This window comes from Harpia harpyja, chromosome 4 (assembly GCF_026419915.1).
Source record: "Harpia harpyja isolate bHarHar1 chromosome 4, bHarHar1 primary haplotype, whole genome shotgun sequence".
Lineage (NCBI taxonomy): Eukaryota > Metazoa > Chordata > Aves > Accipitriformes > Accipitridae > Harpia > Harpia harpyja.
Genome location: NC_068943.1, coordinates 18,801,337 through 18,821,685, shown reverse-complemented (window position 1 = coordinate 18,821,685; position 20,349 = coordinate 18,801,337). Strand labels below are relative to the sequence as shown.

Sequence of the window (20,349 nt, the reverse complement as noted above, 5' to 3'; positions counted from 1 at the left end):
GAGGATTAGTAACTGATGTTTAGGATGACAAAGTATTTTGGATTAACCAGTGAGGCCATTCCTGTATCAAGGGATAACCTAAAATTACAGTGTTGGCTTTGTTGTAGACCAAGGACCTTCACAGAAATTAGTACAAGTAGTAGCAGGGAAGGGGAGGGAAAAAAACCCCAAACAAACAACAGCTTGCATTAGCCTTACTTTGTGTCTATTTTCAAGGAACGAAGCATGTCCCTTGGGGACTGGAGTCATTGCAACAGGAGTGTTCCTGAGTTATGCCCACAACAGCACCTCTGACAAACACTGGTTGGTGAGCACAAGCATGTGAATGCACAGCAAGATGTAAGCTCTCTTTCTACTACAAATTCTATTTACTCCTACTTTTTGAAATCATGAGGACTGCCTTCAACTCAAGCTAATACAACAGCTCAAAGATCAGAATATTTACATGTGTTTGGAAACAAACGATTTCTCAGAAAAAAGAAATAATAATGTTTGACTGCATAAACAACAAGGTTACTCTGGGTTTTCTTTTTCGTCCATGTTTACAGATAGATACTCAATTACTGCAACCACCTGTTTACCAAAAAAGTCACATGTAACTTAATGAAAGTACGCAATCTTGTAACGGCATGCAAAATACTCAGCAGGCCTGAGGTGTGAGACCAGGTGAAAACCCCAGTGTCCCAGATGCACTAAGAAGCTAGACTTGAAAAGTCTTAAGACCAGAGACACAGTTATTAGGGCATTACAGTTCTTACAACATTATCATGAGATAATTTTTATATTGTCAAAGTTGTAAGAAAGGACTGCCATTTACAGTCAGCAATTATACGCTCTCCTTCTGAGCCACCCATCACAGTTACACTGTAATTTACTGGAGCAAAAAGAAGATCCTACTGAGTTTTGGCAGATTTCCAAAAGGGAGATTTGATTACAGAACAATGAAATTCAAAAGATATTACTTCAGCAAATCATCATCTTTCCCAACAGTGGAAATATCCCTGATGGGCCCAGAAGGGAAATTTAATTTAGAGCCCTTTATTCTTTTCAACAGCCAGTGAAAGCAGACCTGTGTTTTACTGAAAGTAAATATGAAGCAACCACTACAATCTGCTGCTAAATGATTTTTTAGTTCTGGGCTAAATATCAATTTCACCATATGCTGATTTTTTAAGATTTCTGAAGGGTAATACGACTCTATGAAACACAGATCTTGTGCCTTACCTTTGGTTCTACCAACACCATCCGAATTTTCTGATGTTGGATGTTGGAAGCATCTAACATAATGTTCACTTTAACTTTATCAAATACATGTAATGTTGTGTCTTCCACAGTAAGTGACGGTACCTGAAAGTTCAAATTTTGTATAAATACTCACTGCTTACAATGTCTTATGTTTTTATAGAAATAAATATTTTTGTATGAAGTTATTAAAAGTTACGTGTCAATAAAAATGAACACAAATTACTGTCCTGAATGTTCAGAGTGTCATAATATGTGCCACATACATTTTTGTGGTATTTACTCAGATAATTAGGTATTAGTTGAATCTATTACAGAAACCAGTTCCTGACAGAACCTGTTTATTTAGACTTATAAAGACAATTGTGGCACTACTACTACAAATTAATAAATTTGCATTTAGAAAAGGCTCTCTTACCTTTCTAAATCCAACTACAATATATTTTAGTCAATCTGCTCACTTACCAAATCAAAAATTAAAGGTATTTAAGAACAAACCTTATAAAATGTACCTCATTGTTGTAATCCAGTCTTGGTGTTGGTTTTCCTTTTTCTTCAAAGAAGACTGTTCCTTCTAACCCATACTTGGGAATCAGAACCACAACTGCATTTTTTCTTACAAATAATATATATGCATCTTCATTCACTATTCCTTTGCTTTTGAAGAACAGCTGTAACAAAAGTAAAATACATGAATAAGGAGAAAAAAGCACTAGAACAGTCTCTTTTGGATTATAAATATACTAGCTTAAAAAAATAAAAATAGTCAAATACAAATCTATACTCCATGCTAATTACACACCATATACTGAAAGCAGATTAAAAAAAATCCCATTAAATGTTTACAACATTACTGTAGAATTAAGCATTCATCATATTTATAAAAAACACAAAGTAAAAAGAATCCTCAAGATGCCATTATTCTAAATTTTTCAGGATCGGCAATGCAATGTTGAAGCTTTTCCTCAAAGCAGCTGCCCCCATTCTTAATCATTCCTGCAGACTTGCTTGATTTTGCTCTACAAAGTACAACTCAATGTTCCCTCCCTTCCTTTAACATCAACATGAATTGTCCATAGTTGATCCTCACGTCTCAGAACTTCTTACCTGCGTATGGAATGCGACAGACGCTCTTTGTGCATACTGAGCCATTTTATGTCGGTAATTGAGATTTTTACACATATCTGCTAGTTTATGTTTATCTGTAAGTTCTGGGTAAGTACTGTCTGCTCCTATGGCCACTGCCAAAAGTCGATGTACTATAATGTCAGCGTACCTGCAAAGATGCAATGAAATGGTCAATGACATATCAAAACATACTTTTCAAAAAAAAAAAAAGTTCCTGAATATAATTTTGTTTTTATAAATCTTATAGATCAAAAAGTCTTTGTAATAATGACAGTCTGCTGATAAATCCATGTATTAATTCAAGATCACTCTCTTTGCTGACCAAAGATACACTCTGCAGAGCCAGAATGAACTGTACTGTTTTCTAAAAGAAATTCTTTACTATATTCTACCAACAGAGCCTGTATTGTTGAATGTTTACAAAGAAGAAACAAAGTTTTATTTTTGGACTAAAGAATGATGTTTCACCATGGCAGCTTAAGCCACTCCCTCTTCCATTTCCCATGAACCAGACAAACTTAGTGTAGAGTGGTATTTCAATGCCATTGATCTGCAAAGCATAATCACACTTGAACTTCTCGGTATATAACTTTTATTAGAACTTCAGCCAGGAGCTTTTAAACACATCCGTTAGCAACTAGAATTTACTATTAGGACTCCTAGAAGCTCCACAAATTATCCACACAAATGCATAGGAATTTTAATCCACCTGTAAGAGTGAAACTTGAAATGTTTCTAAAGAGCAAAATACGCCGACAATTATTTTCCTCAAAACTTAGATACTTCTTGGTTAAAAGAAAAAAACACCCTCATTTTCAATTTCATTACAGTGCAACAGCTACAGTAGCAAGTTTCAAATTAGGAATGTTTTTATATGTAAAATACAGTCTCCTCAAAATTTAAACACAGCTCCCACCTGAAAAATGACTGACCAAACTCTGCCCCAGTCTCTGGTTGAGTTATACAATGCTAAGTGATCCTGAAGTGCATTTCTATGCCAGAGAGATGCATTAGGGATGCATTTCTCTTATGAGTCTTTTTAAAAAATTTTATTAGACCTTAGGAGTTGCAGACAGCAGACCTAGCAGCTTACACGAAGATGGATCACCGCGTAAAGCCACTGCTGTCTCAAGTGAAATCTAAAGCTGAACAGAAACAGTATTTTGTTTTAAATGGACAACACCACAGTTTAAAATAGAATTTCTTCACAAACAAACCACTCTTTTGTTCTCTGAAACTTTTATAAAATAAAAGTACCTTCTAATGGGTGAGGTAAAGTGGGTATAAATAGGTGAGGCTAAACCATAATGATGAAAATCATTATCCATTCCAGAGCAGAAATACACTGCTTGCATCATGCAGCGAGTGGTCAAAATTCGCAACAGTGTATTTAGATAGGGGAACTCAGGAGATTCAGCTTTGTCTAACGATTCAGCTAAAGCCTTTGCTGAATCTGTCTTGATTTTCAAATTCTGGAAGGAGGGAAAAAAAAAAAAAAAAAAAGTCAGGTATTACTAGCAAATATTAACAGAGTATAAGCAGAAATCTAACAGCTACATCCATGCTGATCTTAGCAACTGGCACAGGTATCACACCTAATAACCTAATGGAATGCCACTATCACCCAAAAAAAAAAAAAAATCCACCCATGCACAGATCCATCCCTCATTATTACTAGTGCTCTATGCAAATAATGAGCAACTAAGTCAGTAGCCTAGGAATTCAGGAAAGACATCCATTCAGAACTAAGAAACACTTTATGCTAATATTAACAAGTTTTTTTTATTTCCTTTGGTTTCATTTTTCTATCCTTTTATTGAATAAATCAGAAGGGATATGGGGAAAAAACCAAAGTATTTATGCTACACAAAGATTCTCATCCAAGCACAATGTAAGCAGTAATCAACCTTCTTGTATTTCCTCCACAAAACTATTAAAGCTTATACTTGGAAAAGTGATTTGTAAAACTAGTATTGTATTACATTAAGTTTGTTCCGTGTTTGCTAGTGTTCCCTGATAAAAATTCAGGTAGCATGAAAATAAAGAATGCATTTTTAATTTACAGTCACACAACTACATTTCATCACAAGAATCAGCATGTTCTTTCCTTCATGTACATGTACACCACTGACAAAAAACTATGACCCAGAGATCAAAGTATGTCTGTATTATGGTAAAATAACTGCATATTACAAAAGTTTAACAAAAACATAGCATATTAATGCCTAATTGTGATGGTTCTGTCAGAGTAGTAAAAAGTCACTTTGGTTTATCAAAGGAACTTTTGTCTATGCACAGGAATTTAGCTTTCCAAATAAAATGGTACTTTAAAAATAATTTTCAGAGTACAAATGAAATCATTATAGTTATTCCAGTTTTATAGCAGAGGAAAATGAAATGGGTTGGGTTTGGGCTCGTCTGTTAATCTTACACCAACAGAATTTGGGAGTTTGTCTTGCCCATAGGAAAAAAAAAGGGGGGAGGGGAAGAGTTGAAGGGAAAGGAAATATGAGTGCACATCACAATGTCTAAAAGTTAACTTTAAAAATTTAGCTCCAAGGGGGCCCACAACCTTTAAATAAAAGGTCCTGAAACTGGAAAAACCATTTTTCAGTTCAGACTTGTTAATTCAATCAGACTTGTTTCAGGCTAAATTAACCTCTAACTGATCTGAGGAGAGGATGGAAACTATGAACACACATGAACACACTTTCTTACTTCCTGACTTTGAGACATGTTATTTGATGTGACTGGCCAATTTTTAAATACATGAATGACGTATGTGATCCGAAGCCAAAAACTGGCTCAAAAATCACACGTGGCTTGGAGAGGAGAAACATTTACAGCACACAAGAGTTACAATACAAAAGACTTAGAGTGATTTGCTTTCTTTACCTGTGAAAGGGTTTTTAAAAAGCACAAGATTCTTCCTTTCATCTAGACGTACAGATATCTTGCTGCAGGTACCAGCAATTTCAAAGTGTAGCTGACACACTGTCAAAATACTGCTTTCCAACCCTTATTCTTGGGTAAGTGGCCAACCAGAGAGAAAACACAACTTTTTATAATTAATTGACTTAATTAGCATGGTAAAAACTTGCCTTGGACTTTGCTGCCTTCACAAGGATGTCATAATTTGATGGGGGAGGAGCAGGATGCTTCCTGAGTAAAGCAAACTCCGGGAACTCTTCGTAAATTTTTTGTGCTACAGAGACATTGGCAAGCAACATGAACTCTTCAACCATGGAGTTTGTTTCTCTATCAACATAAAATAAAATTGTTAGAAAAGCATTAAATTATATATTTGGTTTGAGTGCCTAATGACGAAACACTCCACTATCCTAATAATATTATATAACAGTAACTAGTGGCTTTGAACATTTATACAATTAGGCAAACATTTCAAAGACTAAAAACATAACAATTATTTACTAAGTTTCAAATAATGAGTCAGATACAAAAAAAAAACCCTAAAATGCTCTAAAATAACAAATTAAAGAAAAATGCTCTTTGAAATGTCCAAAAAGACCAACAGATAAGCCTCTTGATTTCTTCCTAAGAGTACTGTTCAAATATCATGCATATGAACTTTGAAAGCACCATGTTTGCACACCGTAATGCCGTGACAGTATACATAACTAAGTGTAGATTTTAGCCCACAAATTCAGTAGTAGTGTGAGAGAAAGCAAGTACCTAGCTTCAGAAATTAAATCAGTAGCTCCATTCCTAGAACTCAGTAAGATTGTCTCTATCGCTCTGCACATGTGCAATAACTGCTCTGTTGTTCTTAATCTGTGTTTCAGTAATCCGTAACTCCAAGTTCTACTTTCTCTCCTTTGTTAATACCAATAGGAGAGCATCACAGAGAAGCCAGTGGGATAGAGAAAGTTTGAACCTTAGTGCTCCATTAAATCAGTAATAAAGACTTAAGTTCATATATGAAGCATACAGTTCAAAACTTGCTTCATAAATAGCGCAGTAAAATACAGAGGAATTCTCTTTTCTAGGATCAGCTTGCCCAGAGAAGTTGTAGATGCCCCATCATTGGAAGTGTTCAAGGTTCGACAGGGCTTTGAGCAACCTGGTCTAGTGAAAGATGTCCCTGTCCATGGCAGGCGGCTTTGGACTAGATGATCTTTAAAGCTCCCTTCCAACACAAATCATTCTATGATTCTATGACTGTCCTGCACTATTATAGGAACTTTGTATACTATTAAGTAAATGTTGCTACTTAAAACATGCCTTTAATTCCATCCCTGCCCTGAATTAATTAACTAAGGAAAAGGCATACTTGAGCTCCTTAGCCTGCAGATCAATAGGATCATGAGTTTCACTGTCCATGTGGAAACGAACTTCTGGTGAGGAAAGCGTCAAGGCTCTGGAAGACAGTAAGTGGTATTAACGAACTATAGTAAAGCAGACACAGCACTTGAGTTGCAACTCTGTACACAGCATCTGGGTTTATCATGAAACTGTAAATTAAAATTAGCAGAAATTAAAACTAAAATTGTGAAATCAATGTTCAAATTAGCAGAAATTATGATGCTGACACACATAAAGAGTGCTCCTAAAACTTCAAATGCTACTCCTCTGGTTGTGTTTTTATAATGACTGTAAGAAATCCATATTGATTGATCTTGTGAAGAAAAAGTTAACATCCCAAGTTTGTACTTTTGGGGAAATGAAGACAGGCATTTTTATGCAAATTGAAATGGCAAAACACTCTCTTTCAAAAGATCTTCACTGGAAAAATGGACACAGAGGACCATTATACAGTTTGACAGCAAAAAATAGCCAGGGAAAAAAAAAAAAGGAAAAAAATGAAACAGGGACACTGCACAGTTTACCCATTATCAATTCTTTTCTTCTTCAGAATTTTTGCTAATTTGTTTAGTCCACGTAGGCTGGTAGTAATATCATCATTCATAGTTGTTGAATCAATTCTCATCTGTGCTTCGGCGTATGTAAGAGAAGCCTTGAAGATGTTAAAAAAAAAAAAAAAAAAAGACATATCATGATACATAATTGACTACTGAAAAGAAAAACATAATTCTGCCTTGCAGAAACTGAAGTTTGCTGCCAAAGTTGGTTCACAATAATACAAAACTTTACATTCAACACCTAAATGCATGTCATTCTCAAAGAACAATGGACAAAACAGGACAGATCTATGCAAGATATTAAGAAATACCAGGCATTTACAGTGTTTTTTTATGCTGATCACAGATATATTTTATACATTAGAAGTCTAATTTTCAGAAATATATTAAACACCTACAGAGTCCACTGAATTTAACTGAAAATGATGACTAGCTGGTACATACTAACCATGTGCAATATATGTATCAATACATTTATACCTTTAAAATGAAATATCCTAACAAAGCAACTGCACAAAAAACATTGCAGCCTTAAAGATTTAAAAGAACGGGGCAGAATCAAACATCATCTTTATTTTTAGGATTTAAGCATGATTTTCTAATTCTAAGAAAATATAAATCAGTAAACAGAAGAAAACTTTATTATCATAAAGTCTGTTGATCATTGTTTTTATAAAAAGGTGTCCAGCTTTTTTTCAGAAGTATAATATATATGTGACTAACCTTGGAATTAATAATACTCTTCGTAAATCTGGTTTTTAGAATTTCAGCCTTATGATTCATCTCCCATATACATGAAAATGCAAGCCTATGAGAGGGAGAAGGGTAGAAAATTGTTAAAATCCATATATAAACATCCGGAGTGTCTTGTCGGGATCAAAGTATGGACCATATACATATACCTGTCCACATTAGATCTCAGGGAGCATAAATTGGAACTAAGTAACTCTGGAACCATATCAATCCTCTGCAAAGTAAAGAATAAAAATAATGATTAGTTAAAAGTATGTATTTTAATTTCCTGATTTTTAACATACTAAAAGCTTAGAAATAATAATTATTTTTTTGCTAAGAAAGCTCGGATTTCTGAAAGAAAAGTAAGCTACTTCAGAGGAAAGTCATTCCAAGATCCATTTTAATTATCAGCTTTTCAGTAACAGTTATTTCTGAAAAGAAACTGTGGTCTGTGTGAAATAAGTTAAAATAAACAGGACTAAGTGTACAGTTGTAATGAATACAAATCATAGGAAACAATAGAGATTTAGCTATCTCAAGACAAAACAAGGGAAAAGGCAAAACCAGGCCACTTTGGCAATTTCAGTTTGGTATTAAAACAGTAGTCCAGTTTCAGAACTACATGTTATTAATGCTTCAAACAGGAGTTAAAAGGGATATTCTAGAGATAATGGATTTAAAATGATAAAATTCTCCCTCTTGCTGTCCAGACTGAATGACAGAAAGCACCTTCATTTTGATAGTCTGAGGCAAACTAAATGCAGCCCAAAGGAGTCTACTTTTTTTTTCCTTAGTTTAGAGATGTCTCTACTCCCGAGAATTAAAAGAGGAAAGCAACGAAAAATCCAACCACTTAATTGTATAAAAAGCTTTTTATATAGAAAACAATTACTTTTTCACACAGATAGACTGTTGTTCCTCTTTTTGCTGACTCCTCATCCAAAGCATTTCCTGGGCGAATAAAATGACTGACATCTGCAATATGTACACCAACCTAAAAAACAAGCATCATATTACGCATCTTACAAAAGAGAAATAGTTCTCAACATGAAAGAAACTTTCTCAAGTTTTTATTTACAACCCAATTTACCCATTCCCAGTTCCCTTCAGCAGCTCCTATATTTAGTAATAGAAATAGTTAAAACCTATCTTACTGATATTAAAAAAATGAAGAGTTGCAGCAATTATGCAAAATAAGGGCATGCATACATTTAGTGGAAAGGTATATTCATTACCAATGCAACTCTTCTTGCCTGGGGCCTCGAATAACCTCTTTCATTTTCTTCAAGGTTCACTGCAAATTTGTTTTTGTTTTTCTGTTTGCTAGACCTTCCATTTTGGCACACTCTGCTATTACAATTACAAATTAATTTATAACAAAGAAAACCTGACTAAATCAGATAAAGGCGGTAGAGAACTGGTGTCAAGCCTGTAGCTTTTTTATGCTTTTTCTTTTTTTAAATAAAATAATCATTCCTTAGGCATTACAGAAGTAGCTTTGCTTTTTCTACTGGAAGTTCCTTATCTAGCTGTAGATAGCCATGTTGATACTTAGCTAAAGCAGTAAATAAATTATATATTAATATCCCATGCCCAATGAGCAGAAAGCAGGGTGAATTCAGAAAACATTAAATTCCCACTTCTGACACTGATGTAATGCAAATCAACTCGGTTTCTTTATTACCATCTCGCAGTTGTGTGAACACCACTAATTTCTTTTACAACGGATCTAGAGCTCTGCTCATGTCATTTACTATTACCACTACTGCACTGTTTGTAAAATAAAGGAAGTAGTAAATAAATAAATAACTGGCTTCATTTAAAAAAAAAAGAAACAATACCTCTATATTTCCATTTTCTACTTCTCTACAATGTAATGCATCATCAATATCTGTACAGCCAGGAGGATCAACACTACAAACATACAGATGCCTTAAGTCCTCCCTGTATTTCATATCCTGGGGGGGGAGGGGAAAAAAAAGAAAAAAAAAAAAAAAAAAGACGTTTTCAAGAACATCTTCCATATCAAAATAAAAATGATCATTTGAGAAAGGCACTTCACATAACATTTTCCAAAGCAACCAAATATTTTCAGAGTGCTTTTTTGTTTTGTTTTAGGACAAGGTTTACAGTAATATTTATTTATAAGATCAAAACATATGCAAAAACTACAGTAACAGAAAAACTAAGATGATGATGAAGTACTGAGAATTTTTCTGTTTTACAGCAAACAGGAAGAGAAACAGAGCAAAACCACAATCTTTTCATAATCTCAGAATTAGCAGGACTAGGAATCAAGTCTTTTTTAAGTGAAATTATGACTGATGTCCAGCTGGACAAATTGTTTAGGATATGACTGTTCTCAACCAACTTCAGCTTTCTAAGGCTTAGATGTCTAGACAGTTGAAAGAACTGCACGCTTTGGAAGTATCTACCTTTGCATGATTGCTACAAAAAGATCTCAGATAGGTATCTTCGACCAGACAACTGACTTTTAGACAGCTAATTTACACAAAGATCCCTCCTTCAGTTTCCACATCAAAAGAAATAGGAACAGGTAATAAATTATAATAAAAGTAGCCCACCTCAAAGAAATTAAAATACAGAAAACACACAAAAAACCCCGTATCATGTTCAAATTGTTCCCTGATGACGTTTTTCCATACATTCTAAACCAACTATTTCCCATCTTTATGCTACTGGGGGGAACCTGGAATTCACTAACAGCGTTTAAAATGAGCAATTCTGCAAACATCAATTTCTCTTTCTCTAATTACTTTACTGGATTATAGCAGGACATATTAAAGTCTCCTCTCCTCAGATGATTTTAGGGATGACACTGGCTGCCACATTTGGTTACAAAGCCATTTAGGAAGATGAAAAACTCTTAGGGATGATCTTACAATTATTTGAATTGTAGTCTCTCTCCTTTGCAAAAGACCCTTTTTTTATATTTTTATTTTTTAACGAAATCCGTAATATGTTTTTTATCTTAAAATATCTATCACTAACAAACACAGTTTTAGCCAAAATCCAAAAACTTGCAGAGGCCTTGTTTCCATAGGAAATCTGGCTGGTTTTGGACATTTCTCCTCTATTTTTGGTGCACTGGGATATCCAAGAATGTCACAGTTTGATCTGAAGGAGAAGGTACAGTAATTATTACAATAATTTAGAAGTTATTACCTGTTCTGTAATGCTCCATGGCAATTTTGGTAGGAAACTAAGGACACCCTGGGAAAAGGGCTGATGAGGGACATCATGTTCAAGCAGAAGAACTTCTGTCTCGGTCTCTTTATCTCCAGCACTTCCCAAGTTCTTTACAAAATGACCCTGAGAAACAATATACATACATACAAATATATACATACACATACACACATGCACATCAGGCAATAGTGTTTGCTCAAAAATAGGTATGAGACCATTATCTCAGAGGTTATTAGTATATTAAACTACACAGAAGGAGTAATCTTTCCTTCTTCAGTTAACTTTCTCATCTTTAAAAGAGAAATTTCATTTCAACCATTTAATTGATTCAGTAAGTCTGAACTTTATACTTCCTCCTCTTTTCCTAGAATAGCACTAAATTCTCCACATTTAAGACCGCAAAAATTGTAAATGTGGCAATTCAGTTTTGCAGAAAAAACATTTCTGTATAAGCAGTGAAACTAATAAGGTCTAATTTCTCTATGAGTTTGTGTTGTGCCACACATCCCACTCCCTAATACGTTAAATCTACTTCCTTCCCCATGCATCTCACCCTCTGCAGTTATGGTGTCTTTAACACTCCTTCCATATATTTTCCAAGTTTCCTTCACTTCTCTAAACATGCATGAGACAGCTGTGCTCTCGTTCATTACAAGCTATGCATTCCTACACAAGCCAATGGAAGCCGCCTCAAAACCTGATGTTCAACACAAATTTAAACAAATGTCCTCAATTTCTCTTACATCCTCCTCTATATTTACAAAGAACTTTTAAGAACTTAATTACCTGTAACTCTGCCCGACTGGCAGTTTGACTGAATTTGGCCAATGTGTTTAAAAATACTTGCCAGGATGGTGATCAGTGTGTGGATGCAAAGGCACAGCGAAAGGTTCACATTTCTAGGAACCCAGACTAAAAAAAGGTGGTCCCTAGTTAGTCTAAATAAAGCACCTTAATTAGCACATGTATGTTCACTGCAGAACCTAAGGACCAAGTTTTTAAGTATGATAACCCATACCTGTTTTTTTGGTGATAAGAGTAAACTAAATCATTTAGAGACTTCCTTAATTTGCACCATCAAAGAATGGCACTCAAGGAACTTAAAATTTACATCAACACTTTTTGAAGTTACTCAGGATTACAGATAATAATAAACATCTTAGCTAATAAACACATAAAAATCAGATAGATAAAAGTTCAGAAGAAAACACTTAAACTTACATTAGGATACCTGGAATTCCTGGGCCAACCGTCAATGGCAACAATTATTCTTTGTCCTTCCAATGTATCTGCTTGTCTTGTTTCTATTCGAATGCGAGGAATTCTGCGATCAGCTGGTGTAAACAAATGGCGCCGTGCCTATTAACATCCAAAAAAAGGAACAAATAATTTCTAATTAAAGAAAAAAAAAAATCTGCACTTACAATAACTTGATTATTTCCCTACCTCTTTGATCTGTGATTTGGAAAGCATGCCACAGAACGGTCGCCAGTTTCGTTTTATAATGCCCACTACTTTTCCTGTAGGTCTCAGCATGTCCTTGTTAACAGAAGTCTTCAGCTGGTAGAAAACATGGGGGTTAAAACCAAAACTGTCTGAACTCGCGGTAACATGCCTGACTGCAGCATATATCTCAAACCTTGGTGGTAACAACTTAAGTGTCACTATAATGCCATAAATTCTATTATGACTTCATAAGCAGAACTATGCCTCCCTGTGCTTTGCATGACACTTAATATTTTTAGTATGTGACAAGACTACTTTGTTGGCTTATTTTTTTTTTTTTAAATGGACATTGTTTCCGAAAAACAAAAGCAGCAGAAGATGGCTCTGAAGAAATGCTATCTTCTTCCACTGTCTCTGCTTAGTACACAACTACGTCCCTTTTCTTTTCCAACCTATTATTGTAATTTTCTGGAGTCCTTTTACATTGCTTGAAAATTCTGCAGTAATTCTGAACACAATAATTAAAAAGGATTCCCATGGAATTTAGTGGGAAGATCATGTTTCTAAAGAAATTAAAATATTTGTTGGACAGGGTGGACATGCGTGAGCACTGCACGCACATTAAGCGGACTTATGGCAAGCTAAAGAATATTTTACAACTCATTCCAAATGTATGCATTGCCTATAAAAGCTGACTGTCATCATGATACAACACCTGCTCCTATTCTAGCAAATCCTAATCTGCACATCAGTAGATAGCTTTGCATTATTACCTGAATACTCAGTAACTTTTGGATTTATTAAGTTTAACGAACTAACGTGGGAATTTCTGATTGGGTTTAAGTATCCATTTTATACATAATCATGTATTTAATGCAACTGTAGGACTACAATTAAGTTTTATAATTTCTGAATTCACAATAGCTTTTAGGAGTCAGTATAAAAAAGACGTATAAACCTAAAGCCTAACTGTCAGAGTACTGCAGATTTCATCACTCTCAACATAAGAGTTAAGTAAAAAATTATTTATATCATACAATGTTTTCTTTCTCCTCTTCATTTTCAATGTCATCTTCATTCTGGCCATCATCTTGCAAGATCACTGAGGACGGTGCCACCCATTCATCTTTTGCCAACAGCTCCACAGCTACAATATCTTCATGAACTGCTCGGTTTAAATGTTTCAGTCCCTGTATAATTATCTGGATTTTTTAGAAAACAAAATGAAAATGCAAATATTCATGATGATAGCAACAGAAGACCCAAATCAAAGCTGTATAACAGAAGAGTATATATGCATAACAGGCTCTGCGCTCTAAAACATTTTAAGGCATGTTTGCGATGCATTTTTCCCTCTGCCTAGGTTTTTTTCAGTACTGATGATATTTCAGGATTCCAGTTGCCTCTATAAAAAAAAAATTTTGTTTTCCCCTGACTTTTTTTTTTAAAAAATCAGACAACCTGTGTATTTTTGCAGGCTAGGGGACTCCTCATACTACCAGGAAATAGGAATAAAAGAAACAGAGAGCCAGAGAAGCACCTCCAGCCACCACAAATAGGGAGGGAGGAGGCAACTGCTGCTGCTTGGAAACAGAGTCTATACAACTGTGCCAACAGAGAATACAGTAGGCAGACAGGTGGGTTAACTGCTCGGAGGGGAACAGCCCATCAACTCAGCACCGGCTTGAAAATAGCAAGAGAAATAGAGTAAGAGAGCCCCAGAAGGGCTCACCACAGGTTTTCTGAAAATCATCCTACAAACTTGTTTCTCTGTCTTTCACCATATACTTCAAACTAATTAAAAAAAAAAAAGGGGGCTATATTTTAGTCAACTGAAAAACTATTAACAACTAGGATTCAGCTTCATTTTATCAAATACTTTATCAAAACACAAAGTATAATTTTAAACACATTCTTTTTTCAAAAAGAGCATAGTCAACATTTCAGTAGTCTATATCTATATAAACAAACAAATGAAAACAAAGAAAAAAGTCAAGAGAAACACAGGAGAGGAAAAATTACTATAATGCTCCATTTTAACATATGTCACCATGAAAGAATTACACTTTAAGTCATTACTGAGGTTAGTTAAAGTTCACAGCATGAAGACAAAAATGAAAAACTTACCTCTTTGTTTTCTTCAGCATCTCCATGAACCCAAACAGTAGCTTCAAGATAATTATCTCTGCTTGCCCTATAAGTTCCTTGAAGGTAAACACCAGATTTTATTCCTTGCTGCAATTTGCTAAGAGGAATATGTTCTGGGAAAATTATTTTTCCACTTTCTATTTCTTTCTATTTCAAAAAAAAAAAAAAGAAAAAAAAAAGAAAAAAAAGGGATGAAATGTTCAGAATTCTGTATTCATTATTCCAAAACTGAGCTCAGGAACATGACATTCAAGCTAACAAACTCCAAAATCCTAACTATGTGTAGGTATGAGTATGCATAATAATGAAAAACTACTATTAAGCAGCAATTTTTCTAATGAAGCACAAAAAGCATAAAGAACATAGAAACATGGCAATTCTAGGAACTCCTCCTTTTCTGTTTGCCTGCAGTTACTTAAAAAGACACTGCACAAGTGACATACACTTTTATGTTGATTTGGACATACTGACTGAATATACACTTAGTGAAGAAAATATCAGCATAGTACTGCATAGCAAAGAGTATGGCACACAGTGAAAGCATATACTGTAAGCTACACGAAACATGAAAACACATTACTGTGACTAAATGTTGGAGCAGTCAGACAATTAATTACAGCTGAATGAACGAACTACAGCTAAATGCTGAAAAGATCAGCTGAGCCCTCCACTTTCTTCCCACTCTTGCATGTCCCATTCCATTCTGTAAGAACTAACTCTGATGAAATTAACCTTCCCATTTTTTGGTGGTGTTAGTTTTCAGCTATATCAGTCTTATCTGAAAATCTAAGCCTTGATTCTGATAAACACTGACCACAAAAATCAGAGCTTTTGATAGAAAACCCTTGTAATCAGTAATAAGTTTAAACATAAAACTTTCAAACAGTAGACACAAAACAAAGATCTAAATGGTTTGCAATACACACTTTTGTAGTTTTCATTTTGTTTCCATTATTTCTAATATTTATACACTGTCTTTAACCAAGTTATTATTCTCATCTTCACATCAGTTATCTAAAGCAACTGGCTTTATACAAATAACTAGATACCTACTAATATGCATATAAGCAGCAGTAAAACCAGCTGCAATATTTCCTTTTTTCTTTTCAGTTGTCAAAAAGTTGTATTGCCAAAATGGTAACGAAGTCCAGAGTCCTCATATTCTAAACTGATGCTTATAGCCTGACATATGGTGTCCAATAATATACTGCAAACCATTTGTGATTAGATTATTTTATAAAAAGAAAATAAAAACATACCCCTTCATCAGATACACAAGCAAGACGATCTACAAGATCAGGATTAGCTATCAAGCTTTTTATATACTCCTCACCTACAAAAGCACACACATAAATATTTATGCAAGAGATGCACTGGATTTAGGTATGAAAAGACTGCTGAGATTGTTTATTTGAGCAATAAATTAAACGTACATGCCACTTCACTTACACGTATAAGCAGTTATCCCTTCCTCTAGAGCTTTCTCTTTATTAGTTCTGTCATTTGTTAAAAAGATAACTTGAATCTTCTCCTCATCCTCTATTTTCTTCAAGTGTTCACTGTACCATTTTACTGCTACCCGAATGGCTCTGTCATTGCGGTCATTAGAAGATTCTCCTTGCTCTTGCTGTATGTATGTTTCTCTAAATAAATTAAAAACAAAAAAACAAGGGGGAGGGGGGAACAAAACAAATCCCAACATCTATCCATACTTACAAAAATTTTTCAGACAAACAAGATCAAGACTGTGAGGCCAAAAGAATTACTGCTGTACCAATTTTTATAGTATGTGTGACACTCTATAGGCCACTGAAGGCTGAGGAGACAGAAGGGTAAAGAAAAAGAGGAAGGAAGTGTTAATCTCTAATACAACGTTCTCACTGCCGATTGAAGAGGACTGCATTCAAGATGCTAGGACTATGGATTCAAAACACCTAGAACTACAATACTGCAGTATTGGAAACTACTTGTGAGCACAAATAAAGGCAAATTAATTGCATCTTCATTTCTTAAAGCCTTCTGTCACTAACTGACTAACAGGTTTTTGAATTTTGCTACAGACTGTCCTGGCAATATTAATAAAGCATTGGGAGTGTGTTTAAAAGGGACACTAAAATGGAAAAGCATTATTCCATTGCTCAAGTTAACAGTCTTGTCTGTAAACTTTACTCAATACTCTAATCACCTTTTCATAATATACCTATGCTTATACTAATTATAAACCAGAAAAGCTCCTGGAACATGCAATAGGAATCCAATAGGATTCCTTAGAAGTATACAGTTCTATGCACTCCAATCTAATTTTTTTTTACCTAGTTCACATGTTCCAGTTCTGTTTCCCCACTACTTTTACTGGACATCAGTACAACTTTGTGTCCTGGTTTCAGCTGGCATAGAGTTAATTGTCTTCCTAGTAGCTGGTATAGTGCTATGTTTTTAAGTTTGGTATGAGAAGAATGTTGATAACACTGATGTTCTCAGTTGTTGCTAAGTAATGTTTAGTCTAAAGTCAAGGATTTTTCAGCTTCTCATGCCCCACCAGCAAGAAGGCTGGAGGGACACAAGAAGTTGGGAGGGGACACAGCCAGGGCAGCTGACCCAAAGTGACCAAAGGGGTATTCCATACCATGTGATGTCATGTCCAGTCTATAAACTGGGGGGAGTGGGGGGGGATCGCCGCTCGGGGACTAACTAGGCGTCAGTCAATGGGTGGTGAACAATTGCATTGTGCATCACTTGTACATTCCAATCCTTTCATTATTACTATTGTCATTGTATTAGTGTTATCGTTATCACTATTAGTTTCTTCTTTTCTGCTCTATTAAACCATTCTTATCTCAACCCATGAGTTTTACTTCTTTTCCCGATTCTCTCCCCTATCCCACTGGGGGGGGAGGGGGAGTGAGTGAGCGGCTGTGTGGTGCTTAGTTGCTGGCTGGGGTTAAACGACAACACTTTGTTACACCGTGTTCCACACCTTACCTATGATGTTCATTGGTGAAGGAATAGAAATGTTTTTCAGGGTTTTGAATCACATCTCTAATTCGCTTGTATACTGGTGCACTCCGATTCCTGACTTCTTGTAAGACTGTCTGTAGCACAATGACATTCTTAATAACAGGATCTTCAAGTATATCAATCTGAGGAACAAAATGGAAGTGAATCAAAATTGTTGTTTAATTCTACCCAACAACAGGACTTGAAATATTTGTTTGATTAATATGTAAAAAGCTAACATGAATAATGAGTTGCACTACTTCTGCCTTTTTCTCTCACCATTGGGAAACTGAACAGTATATTAAGCTGCTTCCTCCTGCTTGTGAGCAAAAAGTTCAAATAGGATTTTCCAGCCTCTCTGTGACCTGAATTTTGCTGGATTGAAGATAAGGACTTATTCTGACTGCCACCAAATCCAGCCCCAAAGTATGCAGGACTCCAACCAAATTTAAGGCCAGGAGTACACTAGAAATTTTATTTACATAAGATGGGTTCTTGTAAATTATAATCTTTGTAAACAAAATACTTCTATGCACAATCTGACAGTAATCCAACATAATTTAAAGGCTGTCTGCCACATGTCTTTGTGAGCAATGCAAACCATGAAGTAGTACCTGACCACTGTTACACAGCTAACACGGACATGCCTGTGCACATGTAGGCTTAAGTTCTCTAAAACTAATCCCACTGTTGCACTGCAATTTTCATTTCAGCCGATTCAAATCAACTGGAATTCTGCTAGCTGCTCTTCACCTTTTCAAAGATCCTTTTTTTTGAGGAAATTTGTTAAAAAATTTTCAGCACTTTTCTTTGCCAACACCTGACAGCTGTGGTGTGCAGGAGAGACAAATGTACACCAAAACCCCATGCACCTGTCAGGTAAAAAAGGTGAGCTTAATTTCCTAAGCTTGTGGCAAGGAACTGTGCAAACCCACCTCCAAAAAGAGACATCAGTAAGGCTCTAGAGAGTATGGCTAAAAGAATTAAAAGCAATGCCAGACCAAGCTTCTGTGCATCTGATGTTTGGATGACCTAAAAGATTCAGAGCCCTGTTCATAGGGCAAGAAATCCAGTATTAATTCTAGGCACAAGCAGAATTACCAGGTCAAGTCTTACTGTTGCAGTCCTGTTCCAGTTGCTAGGTAAAACCTTTTCCTACTGCTACCAAGACTTCCTAATCCCTGCTGCTCCAGTTCATGGCAGCATACCCTGGTGCATCCTCAGAGTGCTCTATAGTATGTATATACAAACTTTGCCAACAGACACCAAGAAGTCCATGGGTAACAGGCTGAAAACATCCCTTGACTTGCTGTTGTGGGAAGAAAACCCTTAGTTACACCTTTCGGGATGGGTAACTGCTGAAACACGTGAGTGTTGTGCCCCCTCCTGAGTAATCCATGTTAGGATTCATGAATTATTTCCAGTCTCCAATGTCTGCACGGGGCTATTCTACTTTCTACAGATGTATTCAAAAGCAATCAAAAAAAACCAAAAAAAAAAAAAGAGTCAAACATCGAGCTTGGGAATTCACTGCCTCTCAGCCTGGAGTTCTACTGTCTGCACTCCCCAAAGTCAAGCCTTTGCACAATCAGCAAAGGGCTGCAACGTTCACCCCATGCTTCCGGAGTTCTACAGGGGACGATTTTGCAGCCTCTATTCGTTGCCTGAAATCAACATCACGGTATAGAGAACCTAGGCCTATGACAGTCTCTGACAAAGAGGATCGGTATTTAGGAAAATTCAGATTGACAGGAAAATTCAGCGACCACCTGAAGATGCCAGCTGCTGCTTCAGAGTCTATTCGCTCTCCTTGCCTGCCTTTCCATACCCGTATCAGACCGCAACAGCTCAAGGAAGAAATGCTCCCACCGTTCGGGCAGCAAAACCTAAAACCGGAGTGTAGTCTGAAACCAGGCTGGCCTCAGTGATGCGGAAGGCCTACCTCGGCAGCTGGCGGGCAACGAACAGACTCCGCACGCCGGCATCAAGCAGGCACGGGTAACGCCGGGGAGGCACGGGCCCCGAGAGAGCGCTGCCGAACGCGCCCGGCCAGGAGCGACGCCCGAGCCCCGCTCGGAAGGCCGCGGGCACAGTCACCCCCGCAGCGGTTTTAGTCGAGGCTGGCGCAGGGCTGCAGGCCCCGCGGGGAGCCCGGCCGGGCCCAGAGGGAGGCGGCGGGCCCTCCTCCGCGGCGCCCGGGCCCGCCCTCCTCCGCGGCTCGGCCGAGGCGGCCGCCGGCGCCCGCCCCCTCCCGCAGCACGCCTGCGGGGGGCCGCTCACCTGGTGAAGGAGGAGGTTGGTGTCGGGCAGGAGGTAGTGCGGCCCGGGGCAGAGGCTGCTGGCGGCGCCGCTGGGCTGCGCCTCGAGGCCGCGGCCGGTGCCGGCGGGGCGGGGGGGGCAGAGGCGGCAGGCGGCGGCGCCGCAGGGGATGTCCTCGCGCAGGTAGTGCTCGCGCACCACCTTCACCACCGCGCCCGCCCGCGTGCGCTTCAGGAAGGTCCGCGAGGTCAGCATGGCGCGCGCGGCGCGGCAGCCCCGCCGCCTTCCCGGCACCCACCGCGGT

The 20,349-nt window shown here is 37.1% G+C and overlaps 2 protein-coding genes across 5 annotated transcripts in view; one reads left to right on the top strand and one right to left on the bottom strand.

Moving 5' to 3' along the window:
• The window catches only part of BORA (BORA aurora kinase A activator), a 24,439-nt gene extending 23,213 nt beyond the window's left edge, over positions 1-1,226 (top strand). For all 4 annotated transcript variants that reach the window (XM_052785991.1, XM_052785990.1, XM_052785993.1 and 1 more), the window contains one exon: positions 217-1,226. In XM_052785991.1, coding sequence (XP_052641951.1) covers positions 217-269 — 53 coding nt within the window. In that variant the 3' untranslated portion in view covers positions 270-1,226. The remainder of the gene's footprint in view (positions 1-216) is intronic.
• Positions 1-20,349, bottom strand: part of DIS3 (DIS3 homolog, exosome endoribonuclease and 3'-5' exoribonuclease) — a 23,209-nt gene extending 2,860 nt beyond the window's left edge. Inside the window, exons 1-20 of the mRNA XM_052785998.1 lie at positions 20,067-20,349; positions 17,772-17,929; positions 16,239-16,432; positions 16,049-16,122; positions 14,769-14,936; positions 13,679-13,843; positions 12,642-12,755; positions 12,417-12,554; positions 11,172-11,318; positions 9,827-9,943; positions 8,878-8,979; positions 8,153-8,217; positions 7,974-8,058; positions 7,218-7,345; positions 6,662-6,748; positions 5,472-5,628; positions 3,628-3,842; positions 2,350-2,518; positions 1,755-1,913; positions 1,225-1,347 (exon numbers count right to left, since the gene is read on the bottom strand). Coding sequence (XP_052641958.1) covers positions 1,225-1,347; positions 1,755-1,913; positions 2,350-2,518; positions 3,628-3,842; positions 5,472-5,628; positions 6,662-6,748; positions 7,218-7,345; positions 7,974-8,058; positions 8,153-8,217; positions 8,878-8,979; positions 9,827-9,943; positions 11,172-11,318; positions 12,417-12,554; positions 12,642-12,755; positions 13,679-13,843; positions 14,769-14,936; positions 16,049-16,122; positions 16,239-16,432; positions 17,772-17,929; positions 20,067-20,300 — 2,799 coding nt within the window. The 5' untranslated portion in view covers positions 20,301-20,349. The remainder of the gene's footprint in view (positions 1-1,224; positions 1,348-1,754; positions 1,914-2,349; positions 2,519-3,627; positions 3,843-5,471; positions 5,629-6,661; positions 6,749-7,217; positions 7,346-7,973; positions 8,059-8,152; positions 8,218-8,877; positions 8,980-9,826; positions 9,944-11,171; positions 11,319-12,416; positions 12,555-12,641; positions 12,756-13,678; positions 13,844-14,768; positions 14,937-16,048; positions 16,123-16,238; positions 16,433-17,771; positions 17,930-20,066) is intronic.